The sequence below is a fragment of the Platalea leucorodia genome, assembly GCF_965183815.1.
Source record: "Platalea leucorodia genome assembly, chromosome: W".
In the NCBI taxonomy this organism is placed as follows: Eukaryota; Metazoa; Chordata; class Aves; order Pelecaniformes; family Threskiornithidae; genus Platalea; species Platalea leucorodia.
In genome coordinates, this window is record NC_138859.1 from 13542547 (window position 1) to 13564995 (window position 22449).

The following is a 22449-nucleotide window of genomic DNA, read 5'->3' on the forward strand; positions in this document are numbered from 1 at the left end:
TCAGTATACTTTTGTCTCTCTATGTTATTTTGATTTTTATTGACATTGGATTTCTAGGAATAAAAAAATGCTGAGGCAGCTTTGAAAGAAACCAGTGAATCTGGCATTTGCCAGGTAACTCCTTTAACCTTCATGAACATCTTCTGCAGTTCATACCAGAGCATCCCAAAAACTACTGTGTCTTCTTTTGTCTCAGAAGTAGATGGGTAGACATAGGCTTCTCAGGTGGCTTCAGGGCATCAGAAGTCAAGCCTCTTCTTTCAACTCTCAAATTTAACAGTTCAATACATCCTTCTGGAACTTAGAAGACTTGGCCCCACATCAGGCATAATGAAAATTTTAAAACAAGGCTTTATCAGTGCTTCTTACCTGAGAAGAATGTCACAGTCACCCTGTAAGAATTCTTTCATTTCCTAATCTCATACTTACTGAAGCGAAGTCTGGCTTATCCACATATCAGGCTAATGCTGTAGAATTCTGCCCTCATTAATATATAATTTACTACGTATAAGAAATGAAACATACATTTTGATTCCCTTATTGATCAGCATACACATGGGATTGCTGGGAAAAGATACTGCTGCTTTTATTACACAGCACATTACTTGTTGGAACATAGCAAACTAATTAGATATTAGGGGGGGAAAATTCACTGCAAGAACTGCCAAGCACTAGGACAGGTTGCCCAGTGAAGTCACAGGATATCTATCCCTGGATATATTCAAAACTCACCAGGACAAGATGCTGAGCAATGTGACTTAGTGACCAACTTTGAATAGGGGGGGACTGAAAAAGATGACCTCCAGAGGTCCCTTGCAACCTATGACTTGGCACATATTTTGTCATTCCTGTCTGTCCATGGGGTGTTGGTTGCCTGTCCAAGTGCTATTGGTGGCTTAGGGATTTAGGTATGGAAGAGATTTAGGGATTTAGGTATGTTTTCAGAAACCTGACTGACTTGCAGCCTAGATAGGATTGACAAGACATTCACAGCAAGACAGATGGCTGGCAATTCTGTCTTCTTAAGGGTGTAACTTTAATGCTAATTACTCAGGCTTGTATTGTGAGGACTGTGATAACCTCCAGCCATCACTGAATAATATCATGATAGATCCCCTGGCCAAATGTGGGTGGTGCAAGTTGACTGTTTTTAGAGAGACTTTACTTCACAGATCCATGGTTTTTGATCCTCACTAACAGATTACAATAAGATACTTATATCCTGAAATTCAACCAACCTCTCTCTACAGCATCCCTTTTTGTCCCTACCCCAAATGGTTTTTCTGGAATAGATCTTTTTATTTCAAAGAATCATAGAATCGTTTAGGTTGGAAAAGACCCTTAAGATCATCGAGTCCAATTGTTAACCTAGCACTGCCAAGTCCACGACTAAACCATGTCCCTATGCATCATGTCTATCCGTCTTTTAAATACCTCCAGGGATGGGGACTCAACCACTTCCCTGGGCAGCCTGTTCTAGTGCCTGACTACCCTTTCACTGAAGAAGTTTGTCCTGATATCCAACCTAACCTGCCCTGGCATGTGCCTTGCTGTCACAGCTGCACTAGGAGAAAAAGCAAATTAGTATGACCTCTCCTGAAGAGAAATAAGAGAGAGAAACGCTCAAAAGAAATTCTCTCTCAAATAGATTTTCCCATGTGGGTGAAGTAGTTTATTCAAGGGGGGGGGTGGGGGTGGAAACAGGGGGGAAGGACAGACTTCCAAAAGAAGCCAGGTATAGCTGATCAATCTGGTTTCCTATAAACACTTCACTGTGTGTGGATGCAAGACAGGAGGAGAGGAGCTGTCCAGGAATTTACTGAAAAAAAAAAATCCATTTAAATATGCCTCTTAAAACCAACAACAACAAAAAAACCCTCTATACATGTTATACATATATACACACAGTATACATATATACACACTTGTAGAAGCTGGAAGAGTTTAAAAACTTTCTTTAACAGTAGTTTCATTAAATGATGAAGCAGAAATACTAATTGTCTAATCTCATCTGTTCCTTGTTGTTTTCAGAAACCTGAAAAAAGACGAAGTCCTCTCCATGGCAACTGTTAGAGCTGGAGACAAAACCACTGAAGATGCAGGCAATGATATTTAGTCTGACATTTATTACCATTCACTGAAAAATTTGTTTGGTTTAACAATCAAAAATAAGACAAGCTTTAAAATTTGATAAGAAGCCAAAAAAGAAAGACTCCTGATTTCTCAAGTGTCACCACCTTGATATCTAACATGAGACCTAAAGTCTCCTATGCCCATTCATTTTCCTCATTATGTCTTACATGTTATTTTCCTACCAATTTCCCACTGCAGTTGTGAAGGATGTAAGTTGACAGAGAAAAGGTGAATGCACTGAAATACTAAAAAAAAAAAATAAAAATTAGAAATACAATTTACTTTTTTTTTTTTCCTGTCCTATCCTGCTAACCAAGAAAGAATTGATAGGCAGCATCTCCCTTGGCAAAGGGAGAACACAACTGAGCTAAGATAATCAATGTCAGTATTCAGAGTTTGAAGTCACTTTCTCACAGAAGAAACATATCCCTGCCTGGATCTGCAATGGAGAAATATTTGTGGAGACCAGAATGTTTTATTAACTTGAATTTGGAGGGGAGGGGGAAGAAGGTTAATGCTGTGTTAATGCTATAGACTAAGATACCATCTTAGCATTAGCTAAGATGTATAAACAGGAAAAATTTGGATTTCTAATTGAAGCATACTGTTCTCAGCTTCCTTAAAAACTACAACTACACACTGTTACTTGTAGTGAAACACAAACATCATTTAAAGTCTTAGAGGCCAGTAATTCTCAAACTGAAGAGCACAAATCTCCAGGATATATTTTTCTATGACCAGCATATATCCTTTCTGCTCACTGGTGCCATTATTGTTTTCAAATGTTAGAAGTAAGATTACCTGCACAAAATTGTTCAAGATGGCTCAGCTTCCCAACAAAGGAAGAACAAAGAACAGCAGCAAATCCAAGCCCCTGGAAACTATCTGGATGTTTTTGCTCTAAGCAGCACACAAAACAGAGTAATTTCTATCCCTACCCTGATGGGCATTGTAATCCTCCAAGTCTAATATCCACAGATCCTGCTTTCTACCTCTGTTCATCCAATCCTTAAAGGCATTCAATTCCACTTTATCTTCCCTTCGTCCTGTTGCATGCACATTTGTACAGGCATAGTATGCCCTTCTCTTGCACACAAAGCTGGTAGGAAAAGAGGTGAGCACATGGAATTGTGAGCATATCCTCAGGTATCTAAGCACATTCCTGCAAATGCATATAATTATGGAATACTTCTTTACATAGTCAGCATCCACAAGATACAGAAAGAAGAAGGGAAATATAATCTAAAGGTTGATTACTACTGCACTCTTAGCTGAATATATACTTTACTAAAAAGAAAGCCTGCACAAGTTCCTTTTTTCCTCCGCAGAAAGAACTGCTCATTCAATAGACAGTTTTTATGAATTTGGTAACATCCCACAGATTATTAATTGAATCACAATGCATGAATATAGCACATATTCAGTAGATCTGAACACTGACTTCAAGATTTCCCCCATCCTCCCAATTTTTCTGTATGACATCTGTAACAAGTGATTAGAATTTATATATGCACAGCTGACTGTTAGAAGCCAGATAACCTTAGCCATATACTTCAGTTTTCCTTTTCCCAGAGCTGCACGTTAAAATAAGTAGATAATAAAAAAAGTCAGAGTAGCTCTAGAATTTTTTTTTTTAAACAAGACCTACTGTTTTTAAAACAGACCTACCTGACATTTATAACTTATTGTCTGTACAAAGCAATTTTGAAACTCTTCAAGCTTCAGAAAAATAAATCAAATACAGTTTGTGGTATTGTGAGTTAGGAGAAAAAATTTGAGAACTATTTAATATTGCTGCCAGCTCAAAAAAAAAAAAAAAAAAAAGCAGCTTCTTCCAGTCTAGCATTTTAATACTGTATAAAACCTTACTGTTGCATTGCAAAGACTCAAATACCAACATTCCCTATCAGCACTACCAGATTTGCCATAGGAAATATAAGCATACATTTAAAAAATATAGTATTTGAATGTTTATAAATTATAGTGACAGACAGTAATCATCCATACATTTTGCAGATCTTGCACAAGATCTTTACTATCAAAAGTAACTACTGAGAAATGCTGTTACAGTATGAATTTACTACCCCATTCCTTGTATCCCTCCTCCCCCCCGAGAAAATAAGCACAAGGTAAATTAAAACTACACAAATTAGAGGCAAAATCCAACTGTGTTTCTCGGACATAAATTATTCCTTTTAGTACAGCACAGCTATTCATAGCCTGTGGACTGTTGCTTAAACACAATGTTTTTCTTATTCTGAACAGCACTTTCATAAGTGCAATGGAAATCAAAAGCAAGACACTGAGGAAGTGTGCCACATTCATACACTTTAAAGCAAGTAAAATTTAGAAAAGCATAAAGACAGGCTACCAGAAGTCCTACTGAACAAAGGAAAGACTCGATTCTGTTTTGGCCCCCTTTCAGGGAGCCACCTTTCCTTAAGGGGTCAAAGCTCACTTACGTCAACCTACCCACTGAATCCTCCAAATACTTTACAGGACTATCTATCCTTACACATCTTCCATTACCTCTAGCTAGCCCCTGACATAGAATATCTCAAGTTGGAATGGACCCACAAGGATCATCGAGTCCAACTCCCTGCTCCACACAGGACTACCTAAAACTAAACCACATGACTAAGAGCATCGTCCAGACAGGCTTGGTGCCGTGACCACTTCCCTGGGGAGCCTGTTCCAGTGACCGACCACCCTCTCGGTGAAGAACCTTTTCCTAATGTCCAATCTGAACTCCCCCTGACACAGCTTCATTCCATTTCCTCGTGTCCTATCGCTGGTCACCAGAGAGAGGGGGTCAGCACCTCCCCCTCCGCTGCCCCTCTTGAGGAAGTTGTAGACTGTGATGAGATCACCCCTCGGCCTTCTCTTCTCCAAGCTGAACAAGCCAAGTGACCTCAGCCGCTCCTCATAAGTCTTGCCCTCGAGACCTTTCACCATCTTGGTCGCCCTCCTCTGGACATACTCTAATAGTTTGATGTCCTTCTTATACTGAGGCACCCAAAACTGCACATAGTACTCGAGGTGGGGCCGCACCAGTGCATTGTAGAGGGGGACAACCACCTCCCTCGACCGGCTAGCTATGCTGTGCTTGATGCACCCCAGGACCCGGTTGGCCCTTTTGGCTGCCAGGGCATGCTGTTGACTCATGTTCAACTTGCCATCAACCCAAATCCCCAGATCTCTTTCTGCAGGGCTGCTCTCCAGCCTCTCGTCCCCCAATTTGTATGTTTTACATCAGTCCCAAACTCTGAAAACAATACCCCACAAATCTCACCTAAAAAGATTAACAGCATTATTAATAAATAAATGTGCTTACTGTTCTTGAATCAGAGAAAGGATTGTATTCATCTAGCCCTGGAGGAACATTTCTTGTCACTTGTGTAACAGAAGGATCCTAGAAGAGAAAACAGTTCTGTAAATGTATGTATATGTATACAAGCAACGAGTCAACACATATCGTTATATCATATAAAACTCATTATGTCATATAAAACTCTAAAAAAGTTTGTTTTCACTAAAAAAGCCTGTAAATATCCACCTCTTCCTCTGACCCTGAAATGACATCATTCCATCCTGAGCTTCTTACAAAATTAGATTAACACAGTCTAAAAGAAACTCCATCTGTCATACATTTGATTTATAAGGGAAAAAGCTCTCAATAGAGAAGGGAAGAAAACTGTATCCTGCTATGTTGACCACTGGACTCCACAACTATATACCCAAAGAGCACGACAGAAGAAAAGAGCTTTCTGTAAACTCTTGGTTTTCCCTACCCAGAAGTACCTCCAACACCTTCAGGAATAGGAAAAGCATTTCAGAAAAATGAAGCTGAGAGCTGAGGAAACAGTGTCCCATAATGCCAAAAGCACCTCTGGTTCAGCTTCTACCTGAACTGGTAAAATTAAGAAAAAGGTGAAATTTTTTCCTCCAATGAACTCTACAGCAAAAAAGACTGCTTAAGGTTTCACTTGAGAAAGCAACTTCAGGAATGAAACATTTCTCTGTGCTAGAGATAGGCAGGCTTGATTCTGCAGAAGAGCAGAAGTGCCCACTATCACAGACCACACTAACTTCATATGAAGAAAAATTGTACATATTTCATGTGATGCCTGGTTCCACTACATTGTTTCTGTGGCTTAATTTAAAGTTTTTGCATCTTCAGAAAATAAGAATGGATGAAAGGAGGGTTTTCTTGAAAATTAAGAAATCCACTTATTTGATATGGTTAGTTACATTTATATTTACATAAATACACAAAACAATTGCACAATATTTCACATGTATATCAAACATACAAAATATAGCTATAAATATACTATCCACTTAGTTATAACTGTTATGTATATATACACACACATTTTCTTAATTTTAACAGTAGTTCAACATTAGAAAACAAACTAGAGCTGATAAAGACTGGGACAAAGATAAGTATTTACATTTATATACATTTACATTTCCTCAAGGCCATTAAATTTAAAAACTCAATATTTGTCTACTTTAAAAAAATACAGTAATTGACTTAATCTACACTTAAATAAATACAAAAACTATTAAGCTACTAAAAATAAAATCTAGATTCTTAGAATCAGCATCTATTACAGCATTATCTTAGTCTTGACAGCAGTAGCTTAATCTACAGGTGCAGGAATATTATTTTCTTAATGGCTGCAGTCAACTTGTTTATAGCTAGAGAAAAAATAGGGAAGAATGTCTATCAACTCTAAAATCCTGAAGGATACAGCAAATGAGAACAAGTGTTCTTTCACTAGCTATAGTCACAAATGTATTAAAATGAGGCAATTAAAAATACTTTGACTATAAAAAAGTTTAAGAAAAGCATTGCTTCAAAAATTATATGTTGCATATTTTAATCAAGTTCATGTACATAAAAACTACCCTTATTGTTCACATAAAATGCTACCACTTTTGCCTAAAGCACACATTTAGCTGCAAAGCAGTATTTTAACAGTGACTAAACAAGAAACAACCTTTCTCTAAATGAATACAGAACGTTACATGCAATTTAAAAATCAGCTTTCCTGCACTTGACTTATACCATAATTAGTGATTTCAATAAAGCCATCCTGGTGACAGTCTCCCCCACAAGTTTGCCATATTTTTAGTTACCATCCTAGACTTGAATGCACTGTTCCAACTAAAATCTCATCAAGTCTTGCATAAACTGATAGACTAACTTCTTGTAACATGTCATTTCATTAAAGGACTGGCACAAAATATTGTGCAGATGAACAACAACAATAAGGGAAAGTGTATGGGGAAAGAATATTTGCTGTAAAATTCAGCTACAAATTATTTGAAACACTGACTAAAAAGATCATAAAACTAAGGGAAGAATTAAATCTGATATCTGAATTAGGCATTAGTTTACTAGACTTGTTAGTACAAGATCAAAAAAGATGAACTTCTTTTTTGAAAAGGGGGGGGGGATGACACAAAAAAACAAACAACGACTCAGAGGACATTCAACATCAGCTCTATATAAGAAAAGTTTCACTACCTAGTAAAAAAAAATATTATAGTTGTATAGTTGTATTGCAACACACAAATTGAACCCCACCATGCCAAGTAGCATTCAAATTCTGCTCTCGGAAAACCTCAATTATACAGTCTGGGCTTCAATAGAAGTTCATGGCCTGATCTCTTCCACAAGCTGGAAGACTCAAGGAGAAGTAAACCAGAGATCACAGGAAGAGTAACTTCATAGTTGAAGGTGGCAAATACTAGCCTGGATATCCACATCTCTCCTATACTCATTCACTGAGATCTTCTGTAATGCTAGAACTAGCCTCAGCATGGAAAGAAACAAGATCTTCATAGTCTGGATGTCCAGATGTAGGCTGTTGGACTTTGAATTGTTCTGAACACATACAGTGCAGTGAACAAACGATGCCAACAGGAGCTGCACTTCATATCTCAAAAAGGTACTTACAATATTTCTGAAAAGATTAGACCTGACATCCCAAGGAACACACAGAATTACTGTGAATCATTTACCTTGTACTCATTGCATCTTACTTTAAAAATGGAGCAAATGCCAACTCATCTAGATGCAGTGACAATAACTGCAAAGCACTTGTACTTATTGCTGCAGAATAATAAAACATTGAATTTAGAAGTTAATCAGGGTGTGAGTAATGAACATGAACAACAAATGTTGTGCAGGACCACATACTCAAAGAAAAAGTGACATTTAAATGAATGCTATCAAATTTGTATGTTGCATGACACGTTATCCTAGTGGTTAAAAAAGTAAAAACTAATATTCTATAGGAATAAGTAAGTCTAGGCTGGCATAACTTATTTTTCCATATTTGATATTCCACCTAGATAATAAAGTTAAAATACATTATTTTCGAGTTATTTTTGTTTGTTAATATTTAAAAAAAGCCACAAAGACAAGTTCCAATAGGTGATAATGTCAGACATGAACACAAAGCACCAACATGGCTGGAACCACCAAATATCCAGAGATCTCAACCTGCTGCATGATTTAAGTGATTAAAAAATGGGTTACCCTCTGCAAATACAGAAGATAGGGAATTTCTGGGACAGACTTTAAATATCTGATGTCAGCTGCTGAATGCAGCAACTGTAAAATGCCTGGTCCAATCTCAGACTAAGAAGGCTATGTCCTGGTGGACCAGTACTTCTGCCCAAAATTGACCTGCCCTTGCACTAACTCCTTGTCACAACCTGATTGTCTTCAGCCACCCAGCCAGTCCCAGTCCCTGCTCCACAGAGTGCTGATCCCAGTAATTCTCATCTTGCTCACCCAACTCCTTGTTCCCTCTTTCCAGTTCACACTTCCTTCTCCAGCCTTGTCTCACCCAAGCTCCTGCCAGTTCAGCACCTTGAGTTTCTGGTCTTTTTATTTAACTATTAGTCATATCAAGCAGGGAGCAGAATTTAAGAATACGCTATTTTTCATACCCATATACTGTAGCTATTGGTGCACTGAAGTTGTGTACAGTCATTTCAGATGACATTTTAAAGATCTGAATTAGTTCAGGAGACTGGAGTTTTAAGAAATCAGCACAACCTAATTGACTGTTTTCCATCTAATCTTTCATTTTACCTGCTTCTTGTAGTCTCTCTCCCACAATATCAATCTCAAAAACAAAGATTAGAATCATGCTCTGAATCACTAGGAGTCAGGTACAAGAAGCATCCCAGTATTTACATCAAGAAAGGAAAAGTCAGTCAGAAAAACAAGCAAACAAAACAAAAACAGAAAAACACAACACATCTATATTTCACATTGGCAAGAGCACCTAACTATTAAAAATGTCTCCTATGCTAGCGAATTGGGTTTGTGTGGCAAGGTTTTGGTAGCAGGGGGGCTACAGGGGTGGTTTCTGAGAGAAGCTGCTAGAAGCTTCCCCTATGTCTGATAGAGCCAATGCCGGCCAGCTCCAAGATGGACCCAATGCTGGCCAAAGCTGAGCCAATCAGCGATGGTGGTAGCACCTCTGTGATAACATATTTAAGGGGGGGGGGGGGACGGGACGACACAGGGACAGGGACTGCTGCACAACAGCAGCTGGGAGAGAAGAGTGAGAATATGCGAGAGAAACAACTCTGCAGGCACCAAGGTCAATAAAGAAGGAGGGGGAGGAGGTGCTCCAGGCGATGGAGCAGAGATTCCCCTCAGCCTATGGTGAAGGCCGTGGTGATGCAGGCTGTCCCCCTGCAGCCCATGGAGGTCCACAGTGTAGCAGATATCCACCTGCAGCCCATTGAGGACCCCACACCAGAGCAGGTGGATGTGCCTGAAGGAGGCTGGGACCCTGTGGAGAGAGAGAGGAGACCACGCTGAAGCAAGTTTGCTAGCAGGACTTGTGACCCTGTGAGGGACCCACACTGGAGTAGTCTGTTCCTGAAGGACTGCACCCTATGGAAAGGATCCATGCTGGAATAGTTCATGAAGAACTGCAGCATGTGGGAAGGACTCATGTTGGATAAGTTTGTGGAGGACTGTCTCCCGTGGGTGGGACCCCATGCTGGAGCAGGGGAAGAGAGTGAGGAGTCCTCCCTCGAGGAGGAAGGAGCAGCAGAGACAACGCGTGATGAACTGATTGCTGTCATTCAGCTGATGAACTGTCACCCTGCACCACTCAGAGGGGAGGAGGTAGAGAAAATTGGGAGTGAAGTTGAGCTCGGGAAGAAGGGAGGGGTGGGGGGAATATGTTTTAAGATTTGGTTTTATTTCTCATTACCCTACTCTGGTGGTGATTGGCAATAAATTAAATTAATTTCCCAAGTGGAGTCTGTTTTGCCCATGATGGTAATTGGCGAGTGATCTCCCTGTCCTTATCTCGACCCACAAGCTTGTCATTATATTCTCTCTCCCTTGTCCAGCTGAGAAGAGGGAGTGATAGAGCAGCTTGGTGGGCACCTAGTGTCCAGCCAGGGTCAACTCACCACAGCTAGGTTAACAAATGACCTTCACATCACTCAGATATAAAATTAACTGAATACCCAATTAACACAGAGGGTGCACAAACTCAACTAATTACAAGTGAGAACGGATTAATCTACTCCATTTTAAACATTCTATGTAATTTTTACAGCTTTTCAAAAATCAAATTAAAGGGAACAGATACCTCTGTTGTCTAGGAGACCAAAACTAGTCATCAGCTACCAGGTTTCATTAATACAAAATAGACTAGCAAATTAAAGACTGAAGAAGTAGATACATCTGTAATGATTCTTTGTTTTCTGTTCATTGGGAATTCCAGCATTGTTCCACCATAAGATGCTTTGATAGCATACGTAACGCAAAAATATGTATCCTCCCCTCCAAACTGTCCTTCAGGTTGTTAAAAGAACAGAGGTCAAGAAACAGGGTTTATAAACACTCATTCTAAACACTGATTTGGATAGGGATTATAATGGTTTTACAACACATCAGCAATTGAAAACAAGAATTTCAAATAAAAACTGCATAACTTAAGTAGAACAAAAAAAATTGCGGGAAACAAGAACAGGGAGAAATGCTGTCCTGGTTTCAGCTGGGATAGAGTTACTTTTCTTCCTAGTAGCTGGCATAGTGCTGTGTTTTGGATTTAGCATGAGAATAATATTGGTAACACACTGATGTTTTAGTTGCTGCTAAGTAGTGCTTACACTAGTCAAGGACTTTTCAGCTTCCCATGCTCTGCCAGGTGCACAAGAAGCTGGGAGGGGGCACAGCCAGGACAGCTGACCCAAACTGGCCAAAGAGATATTAATTCTATTCCATATGACATCATGCTCAGTGTATAAACTGGGGGGAGCTGGCCAGGGGGTGTGATCACTGCTCAGGGACTGGCTGGGTATCAGTCGGCAGGTGGTGAACAGTTGCATGATTTGTTTTTCCTGGGTTTTGTTCCTCTCTCTTTTGTTTTTTTTTTTCCTTTTCATTACAATTTATTATTATTTCAATTCAATTATTAAACTGTTCTTATCTCAACCCATGAGTTTTCTCACTTTTACCCTTCCAATTCTCTCCCCCGTCCCACTGGGGGGGGGCAAGCGAGTGGCTGTGTGGTGCTTAGTTGCCGGCTGGGGTTAAATCACGACAAATGCATAAGATACTTTTATGAGGAAAAGAACAGGCGAAGAAAGGTAATAAGGAAATGGGATAATAAAGTACATTTTTAACACGGGATGGCAAGGGCAAGTACCAAGACAACTAAATATCCTCAAGTCTTGGAACGTGTTACCAGGAGGATTGTATATCAAAAGAATATGGAATGCTGCATTTAAAAGAGAAAAAAAAAAAAAAAAAATGCTGTCACTTCTTTTTTCCTCTCTTCCCCCCCCCCCTCTTTTTTAAAGTTACATGGGAATCATGGGACAGCACCAATTAAATACCCGAGTAAACTGACAGAAGTACATCTGTTTAGTCTTAGGAAAAAGTGACTAAGGAGAAACAACACACTATGAACAAAAAAAAAAAAAATGGATTTTAGAAGAGGTTTAATTATTTTTAGTGAATGAAGTCAGAAAGAGAGAACATGGAAGACAACTTATCAGTTATGTAGATCCTTAAGTACAGCTGAGGGAAGAATAAGCTACCATAGACGATTGTAGAAATCTTCATTTTTGACCTTAGTTTAGGTTAAGTTCAAGGGATAAGAATGATCTCTTAATGACTGGAGTAGTTTCAATCTAAATCAAGAAAACAGTTCTCCTCATCGCAAAAACTCTTAGAAGATGATGTCCCTTTATAAAAAATTTATTACCAATAATTCATTATATCAGTCACTGACTACCCTTCAGCTCTGCCACCATACAATTTTTGTCTTTTACTTCAAGACCCCCACAAATGACTTTATCCTACCTAACTGCTTTATCAGTTGCTGACACCAACCAGCCTTGACTCTACCAACTTCTTCAGCATTTACCATTCCATAACCACCTTCACCTATCTGTGCATTTTCCCTGTTGCTTTTTGTGCTTGAAAGGAAGTTCCCAGAGAGCAAGAGAGGTACAGCCCCAACCTTATCCTCCAAAATACTCAACATGCTCAGCAAAGATGTTATACCTTCAAAAAACCTGACTGTATATACAGATTAGAAGCAGAAGCCAGAGGTCTATCAGGACTCAATCCAGACTGGTGAATCCACCCTGGGTAAGTCATGAGATTAGATCCACAAATCCAGCAAAATCAATCTTGATCAACTAGGATTTCTTATCCCTACTACTCCTACTGAAAGGCTGTTTCAGTTTTTCAATCCCAAAAATTAGAACCCTTCTAGTTTTTAGTCTAAATTTACTACCGATCAATTATACTCATCTTCAAGCACAACGTAAGCCTTCATTTATCTCTCTCAGGTATGCATTCCCAATCAAATACCCAAGAGCCTTTGTTTTGCTGCATGAAAAGGATAAGCTCTTTTCATTTCAAGATAAACTCTCTATTGATTATCACAAATTATTCCCTATAAACACTTCATATTGCCCTTCTCTAAATGTGAATAACACTAATTGTACACTTTCTGGTAAGAATTCATCCTGAGTGGTATTTGATAGTAACAGTTGTACTTCCCGCTCTCTGTTGAGTACTTCTTAAGATCACACCGCTGGCTCAGAAAATTAAGCAAAAATGCAACGAAAAATGCCTGAAACTATGTTTGTTGGCCTGAGTTTTTTGATTTCTTGATCAAGGAGAACACTGTCCATCCCACTCTTCATAAAGGAATGAGTTCTGGAGAGCAATCAAAGCTATTGCTGTTTCAGTTGAAACTCTCCATATGATATACTTTGCTTTCAATATGTCCTCACATGAGCATTTTTGGGGAGAGATTTCTGACAAAGTTTAGCTTTTGAGAACAAAATTAGAAGAAAAAAAAAAAAGTATTTGGCCAGCAATGGATATCAAAGATTTTTTTCCTCCTGTGTTAACTGTTGGGTCTCAGCTTTTAAATTAGGACCTGACACTTAGAAAAGAAGATAGTCTGCACATGAAGGATCTGTTTTTCAGTCCCATAACACTGTCTACATTCAGCCAGATTAAGCCTCCGAGATTGCAATTTACACACATTCAGTAAACATTTGGTATAAATCAAACAGCTAAACTCCCCCAAAACTTCCTCCCTGTTCATGCCACAAGCTGCACATGGAAAAGTTTCAAGAAGCTACTCACGTTTTGATGCAGTGTCAAACACTGCTGGTTCTTCATGCTTTATTTATATCATCCCAGGCCCAAGGAGGAGTAAAGTTACAGAAACTTCACAAACAGCAACTTAATTGAGATTTCATGTTTCACTGTCCTAATAGTACATTAGCAGTATAAACAGTTTCCATTTAACAGTATAAAGGAAGCCTTAATATCTTGCACCTACAACAGTATATTTTAACCTATGATTAAAAACCACTTACTACAAGAAAGAACTGTCCTCAAAGATTACACATGTAACACAAAGGAATTAATGACTTAAAGGCAAAATAAAGACTATTTCTGTACTTCTAATAAAAAAATCTGAGTAACCACTAGAACAGTTCTTTCACAATTTCAAATTTAACATCTCATTCATTGATCAGCCATTTCCCACCCCCCTCAGAGAATGATATTAAAAAATATTTTCACCCTAGCACTGCCAGGACACAATTATTAAACAGGATAGTGCAAAAGTAGGCAACTGGGGTTTCTTATACTTGGCTCTCAAGCAGTGCCCATTATAGGCCACTTTATCTGATGGCCGCAGAACTATGAAGGGTTCTGAGCTACTGAGCAAGGCAAATTCCCCACCTCTGAAACCAAAAAGAACTTCATAAGCTCACAAGGCCAAATTTGTCCTAAAGCCCACACCAGCGGAGTACTGGATGCCTAAATAAAGCATCATCTCTCTCATCACTGTTCTCAAAACTCTCCCCTTCCCCAGCTCTGAAAGGTGTGTTTATGTTCCTCTTTGTAATGTTAAAGTTTCAATATATACTGCAATACTAATGCAATACGTGCTAACACTTTACTGAAAATCTGGGGGAAAAAATGCATCTATAACTGATACTGAATATCTATTAAAATACTTCACAGTTTGAATAGATTACAATGCGGTTACAGCACTGATGAAGTGTACTCTCAAAAGCTAGCTACCATGTAAGACAGCTAAAGGACATTTCCAATATCATGATGTTCAGCATTAAATTATGCAAGATTTGGGGAATTTATAAATTTTGAAGTCATGAAGGGAAAACAGGTAATAAAGTCAGAAAAATATTTGTATTTTATGTCCTTTACTAATTTAAAGACAGACAACTTAATTGGGTATATTTTATAGTCATATAAAAGAATTAAAACTAAGTTATGCATACAGGCACACAACAAAACTTTTTAATTCTAAAGCACAAATACTGCAGAAACACTTCAAGTAATTAGGGTCCTAATCCTTCAGAAATAATTAAGACTTCTCTTCCTTGCTATAAGTTTCTATCACTTTAGCTTCACTTGAACAATAGCAGTCAAGGTGTAAACTGTATAGATTCTGCTGCCACACAAGGTAGCAGAGTCATCAAAGCACTATTAGCTTCAGCATCAGATCTCCAGCTTGTACTTCCTGCCAAACCAGACAGAAGATTAATTTGTGCTCACGTGAGTCAGATTAAGTGCAATATCCAAATTATAACTGGAACTACATCTGTAGTAAAGTTAAGCTCTAACATATACTTAGCTCTAGTGACTCAAGTAATCCTGTGACCTCAGTGGAAGCAATTCAGGTGCCTAACACCATTTTTAGGTATTTTAGAGCATCTCAGACATCCACACAAGAATGACAGTCATGACGGAACTACAAAAGACCCACGTCTTTATTTTGAGCAACAATTCAAAGCTAACCACTGTTTGGATACCTAATCCCACCCAAAGAAACTACTCATATAATTAACATTACATACATTTGAGGGTTTCCATGATCGTGTCCTTCCACACTGTGACTGAACAAGACAGACATAGGGCACTCTGTTCAAATCTTCATCTACATCACTTAGTGGTTTGTTTTTTTACCTGAAGGTCACTATTCACATTTAAACACAAATCTATTTAATTTTCAGTCCTACCATAATTTCTATAGTATCAAATACCTGCACCTGCTCAGAGCTCCAATCACATCAGAGGAACCGACCCAACAGAATTCATCACAGAACCCACTTTTTAAAGTCCTGATTCCACAGTCACTCAGAAGTAACCATTTCATATGTTTGGATGACTGTAACAACCAGCCCTCCAAAACTTTTACAGTCTGTCAGCCAAGCCACAAAGGCCTGGGAAATTCATAACTCTACTTAAAAAATTCTTCTCTTAGTAGTAGTATCATTCACTTAGAAAAAAACACCAACACATTTTTAGAGTAGATGAATTGCTGAATTGTTTCAGAATAAGTGAAACTTACATTGGATTTCAAGAGACTGCAGTTTCAGAACCTTTGTATCATCTCCCAAGATGGAAGACTACAACTATCCCCTGTCCTATGACTTAAAAGGAGAAAAAAAAAAAAAAGAAAAAAAAACACAACAAAAACCAAACACACAACCACAAACACACCAAGGAGACAGCTACATAGGAAAAGGTTTAAGCTGATTTTAGAAATTCAGCTTTGTAAATTTATTTCATACTGTTTTAGTCTATTCAAGAATAGATTGTCAGGGCCTTAAGGACGCTCAAACCCCTCCTAGGTGGTCAGACCTGCCTCATCACTAAGGACTTGCCTGGTCATCATGGAACTGTTGGCCGACCCTGGTTACTTTTGCTGGACCTGATCCTGACCCTGACTTGACTTTCTAACTTGGGCTTGGATCTGCCTCCTCACTATGGACTTGTCTAACACTCTGGACTCTTGGCTGAATGCAGTTACCATCACTGGACCTGCTCTGCTAACCCTGCTTGGGTGCTGTGGGACTGCACCATTTGTCAGTGAGAACTTTACCAAGTGTGAATTCATGCTCACAAACTATGACAAGTGTTTCTCAGTGAAAGGAATAAAAAAAAAAAACCACCACCCCCCTAAAACTTTCGTTATTAGCCTACTTCCATCTATGATACTTGAGGTTACACACCAAATGTGTATTTCTTCACAATGCTACTACATCAAATTATAGCAGGATTATCACATCTTCATTTGAATGGTACATAGATGCATTTTCTTCTGCACAACTTTAATGTGATCAAAAGCTTTTTAACTTTAGAATGTTATTATCTGTTTGTTTCATTACCTCTTGTCTTTCAAACCAAAACACATCTTGGTTTGGTTGGTACACCATCCAGAGGACAGCTATTTACAGAGGAATACTATGACTTCAAAAGCATATCAGCCTTTGGGTTCAGTTCAGGGTTTGGTTGGTTGTTTTTTTTAAAAAAAAAAAAAAAAAAAAAAAAAAGTACCACATAATAAAAGCAGAGGTTAATTAGCCACTGTCTCAAAATCAACGTTTTATGATCAATCCAAGCAAGCAAATACTTGAAACAAGAAATCCTATTTTACAAACTAAATTCCTTTACTTTCAGGAGATAGTAAAACAGAAACATAATTTAATTTTAGATTTCCAAAAGAATTAACTACCCAAAATAATGAGCAAACTAGATGTTTCTGCTTTACCTTTATCTTCCCAGAAAACATATTTTTTGATTTAACATCAAGTAAGAATCTCTGCTGTAATCTTTTTATTAAAAGGCATGAGAATAGTCACAGGAAACCTCACAAGTAGATCACAAACAATTAGTAAAACCAAAATATTTAAGAAAAAGCAGGACCTATTTTTAGACCTTGGCAATAACTCTTCCACATGATGCCCCCTCTCCTTTCTCTGCCATACTAGTTTGTGATTTTACACAAGCACAGGAAGTGGCTTCAAAGGTAAGGAAAATAACTAATATCATCATACTTAAAATTATCAAGCATAAATTAAAATATGAATACATTTGAATAAGGTGTTCAGACAACATTACTTAGGTTGTCAGGGTCCATCTGGAAATACTGGTTCTTTGTATAAAGTATTTTAAAACACATAGTCAAACAAACCTGAAATGCAGACACGCATTAATACCCACTAATTTCAAATTTGTTATGCCAACGGCATGACAATCAAGGTTTAGCTTATACATGAGGCCTTCTGCCCCTTTAGGTAAACGTGTGGATGAGGAAAGATATGCAAAATTACCTTTTGTGGGCAGTGGGACGAGACAGAAGTCAGCAGAGATTGAAAGAAGTAAAAAAAGGCCTCCGAAAAAAGGAAAGGCATACAGCTTTCCTAAAACAACTTCTACAAGAAATCCAGAACCATGTTTAACAATGAGCTTCAAGTTACAGATAAGTTGTTTAGAGTCCTTTTATCATGATGCATTGCAGATAAGTAGAGCGTGGATTTTGCCTGACAGGTACAATAGAAGTCTTTCCCTGATGAGAAATTGGAATAAAGTATTGCACTTTAAGCAATGTCTTCAAACTGTAAGTATGGTTGAGGTAGGTCCCTAGCTTAGGTCACAGAAACACTACATAGGACAAGTTACGTGGGCTGATGAGCCATGCAGGGGCAGCTATACTGCTTCCAATACCCCTAACCACTCTGGATATCCATACACAATAAATTTTGCTATATGTTATTTTCATCACTATTACAAAAAGCAAAGAAAAGCATCACATGTTGCTGAAGACATATACTAAAACAATGACACCTTTTCCGTACTTGGTGCCAAAAGGTATTGTAAGAGACTGAAGTGTTAAGAACAATTGTCTCAAAGCTTGCTTGTGTGTGTTTATCTGATAAGACCAGACAGCAGACCACTCTTTTGTCCTGAGGGCAGACCATTCTTTGGCTTATCAAGTACCACTAGCTTGCAAGGAAACCTGTGCAAACTTGCTGAAGCAGCAGGCCATTCTTTGGCTTATCAGGCACCACCAAGAATAGGACACCAACTGGTATCCGGGCCAGGCCGCTTGCCCACCAACAATATATATTGTGTGATTAGATGTGCATGTGTTGGGCACGTGATGTTGCCCTGGGTAACCAAACCGAAACGAGAGGGCAAAACTCCCTCTCCAACACCAGATAAAAGATGGCACAACAAAACCTGAGGGTGGCCATCCACCACCGAAAAACTGAAGACTGAGGACCAATGGGACGTCGCTGGATCCATGGTGGTGACTATCCTTTGCTTATCTCTCTGAATGCTTGCTTAATTTCCTCCTAATATTTCCTGCCTTTCCTATCACTTTACTCTTTTCTATTTACCCAATAAAACATCTGATTGGTGGCATATGACCTCATTTGTGTCTTAATTTCGCTCTTGGGATCATTACAAACCTTCCCCGAGCCTGACAATCAGACCGGGACTTAACAGGTATTTAAAAGAACAGTGCTCACTGCCATTGGTGCCAGTCCAAACCATTGTTGGTGACAACCTCAACACCAGGGCTGCTGTTCATCTAGAAGATCATTGCACTGTGTAAAACATGAAGAAAAAACACAGTGACTAGCCTAGAGAATACACTTTACTAAATTTTATGACCATAAAAACTAATGATTCAGACAGACTCCAATGAATAAATGTCAGTAACACTATGCTTCCAACAGCTACCTGCACAAAAGTATGCTTGAAGTGTGACAGCTCAATTTTTAAAAGGCTTAGTTATTCCAGCTGATATCCTAAACTCACTGCCATATAGTATGTGTGTGTTTTAAAGTGTCAGCATGAAATAAAAGTGAGGCACAAAAGAGTTCGGTAAGATTATTAAAGTAAGCAGCTCAAGAAATTCATTGAACTGGATTCAAATAGCAAAGAAAGAACAGGTAAGGAAGGGAAGCATCCAAGGAGGTCAGCTCATCTTGACAGCTGAAGCTAGAACAGCAGGTAAAGAAACAAGTCTCAGCTGTATGACAGGTCAGTAGTGCAAAAACTAAAAGCTTTAGAATACATTACAACACAGCATTTTGAGATGCAGGGTGTAGAGAACTGCTAGTGTAAAACAACAAGATGTCTCAAACAGCCTGGGTGCTAAAACCACAATGCAGAGCATCGGTCGCTAGGACCCAGGACCAGACAGTACCCTGGAGTGAGGGTGAGGGAGGGAGCCCTGTGGAGACAGGACAGCCTTGCCTCAGCCCCATTCCCTGTGAAGTGTCTTATTCCCCCCCACACACCTACTGCCTGGGGGACAGTCCTGGTATTACTCCTCTTGGTTTGACTGGTCACTGATGTAATTTTCCAATTAGTAAAACTACTAACCACTTGTGCCTCGGGAAAGGAATTTGGGAGGGAGCTAAAAGATAACAAACTGTGGAAAACTAATGGCTCTAGCCTTGAAGAAGAGCTAACAAGCCGATAAAAGTGAACATCTTGGCACCAAAGACTGGACGGGGGCCAGAGAAGATAAAACTGCAGAAAGTAGGTGAAAGGTAAATGTGGCAAGGGGAGATCACAACCACCGACTCAATTCAGGACCGAAAAGACTTGCCTGCCATAGGCCGGGAGAGGTTCAAGCAGTGGCAAGTCATGACTACCCAGGAAATGTTGATGCTTGACTGCTCCACAATTTTTGATAAGTTGAAGGAGTACAAAGCATGCCCTACGCCACCTGGAATAGCTTGGGCTCATGATAATTGGCACGACCCTGAGACAGTGGTAAACCGTACAGTCACCATTGCAAAGGAGCAGAAGTGGCGAGCGGGTAGAGGAAAGGCTCTCGTGTGTGCTGTATTAGGAGCCGCGCTGACGGCGGCACAAAAGGAAAGGCATTTGGCGAGGCAGGCGGAAGGAGAAACAATTAGGTCTTTACAGGACCAATTAACAGCAGAATGCAAGAAAAGCGAGAGTTTACAAAAACAGCTGGAGAGCTCACAAAAACAGCTAACTATGGAGCGTAATGCCACTCAGCGGGCTTGTGCGGCTCTAGCGGATGCATTGGACCGAGAAAAAAGAAATCTTACGGTCTGAATTAGAAGAGAATGAGCAGGGGGTTTACTATCAAACAGATTGTGACTCAATTCCGGATAGCGAGCCAGAATTTTCAAGTTTGGCAAAGTTAGCCGAAAAGTCGGCATCCAATTCAAGACCTCTGTACCCGCTCAAGGAATTGGAAATTAGTCAAGAAATTTTTTACCCCGAAGCCAAAAAGGAGCAGACAATTCTGAGACCATTAATCAAAACGGAGACCACTGAAGGCCAACGTGGAGGAGCTCCGCAAGTCACCACCAGGACAGTGCCGTATTTGGCAACCGAACTAACAAAAATCCAGGAAAAATATACTAGACGGGCTCAAGAATCTGAGACTGAATATGTATGGAGGGTGTCATTGTCTGGCGGAGACTGAGTTTTATTGTCAGAAGATGAGGCGCAGGGATACTGGGGGCCCGGCATATTTTTAACCACTGATGATCAAAGAGAGCCATGGTCGTTAACTCAATGAGCTGCGTATTGGGCAGGAGGTTTAGACCCCTGGAAAGAGGAGACCCGGCATGTATTGAGACCCCCAATATAAATCATTTAACCAAAAGTTTACAAAAGGCTGCCTGCCTCCACTTGATGCACGACAAGTGTTTAGTCCCTCAACAGCCTTCCCCAATGTTGCTAAATGCACACCCTGATAGAATGACTCCCCTGATCCGGGGTCTTCCAGACTCACTGAAACTGTACGCGGTACAGCTGCAGGACCGTCTAAGGGATATCCTGGCTCTGAGGGGGTGGTGGGGTGGAACCAACAAGGAGGAGGGGCCATGACTTGGGGGGAGGTAGCCCAGGAACTGATAAATTATGGTAGGAGAATGGGTGTCACTGGGGGGGGCTATAAAATCAAGAACTGCCATATGGAGAGTGGAACAGCAAGAAAATCACCCCCCCTCTTGGGCCTCAGGGGCAAGGAGAAACCTGTTGTGGGCGGAGGGAATCAAAAAGGGGATTCCCTGGGAGTTAATGGATGGTATGCCTACTATGGCCTTAGAGAAGCTCGTGCGAACATGAAAAGACAAACGGAAAGTACCCCTCCAAATTGATCAGCCCACTCGAGAGAGTATGAGGGCAGAGCCCCGATCTGATGACATTGCGGGAGTTGCCTCCAAGGCACCTAATGCCCCTGAAAAGGATTTGATTGATCTTGGGACAAGAAACTGGATGCGCCGTCCCCAATAACTGAGCCGGGGGACGGCCAGTGGGTCCATTTGAGAAGGTTCACAGAAAATAATAAAGAGGATTTGTTAATTACTTTTCCCCTTGGTCCCTTTAAAACCCCAGTTACTTTCTTAATTGACACAGGTGCTCAGATGTCAGCACTTCGGGCGGATGTCACTAATCGCAATGGCATAGTTGCCGATAAAAAATAAATTTGGGTCACAGATGCTTTTGGAAACTCTAAGCCACAGTCAATAGCTCGAGTCAGACGCTGGTTACCTGGAGACACATCTCCTGTTGAGGTCACGATGATATTGGGTACTTTGCATACGAACATTTTAGGACTTGATTTATCGAAGGGGAGAGCATGGACAGACTCAAAAGGAAGGGAGTGGAAATTCAGACTCCCCATGGTTTCTATAAGACTTCTACAACCAGCACCTGCGTTCCCTCCTTCCAAAATCATTAATGTCAAACTGTACCCTCTTCCCTTAGGGGCCTGGGAGGGTATAACCCCTGTGATAACTGAGTTGTGAGAGAAAGGGATAATTATCCCAACTCACTCACCTTATAACTCCCCGGTAAGGCCAATCCGCAAACCCAATGGAAAATGGGGATTAACAATTGACTATCGGTGCCTAAATGCCAACACAGGCCCCTTGACAGCCACAGTGCCTAACACAGCCGAATTGCTTGCG

The 22449-nt window shown here is 39.8% G+C and overlaps 1 protein-coding gene across 2 annotated transcripts in view; it reads right to left on the reverse strand.

The window, feature by feature from the left end:
• Positions 1-22449, reverse strand: part of LOC309601804 (secretory carrier-associated membrane protein 1-like) — a gene marked incomplete at both ends in the record, with an annotated part of 79793 nt that overhangs the window by 51365 nt on the left and 5979 nt on the right. Inside the window, one exon of one of the 2 annotated variants that reach the window (XM_082334936.1) lies at positions 5468-5545. The exons of the other annotated variant lie outside the window; for it this stretch is intronic. Coding sequence (XP_082191062.1) covers positions 5468-5545 — 78 coding nt within the window. The remainder of the gene's footprint in view (positions 1-5467; positions 5546-22449) is intronic. 2 annotated transcript variants of the gene reach the window in all.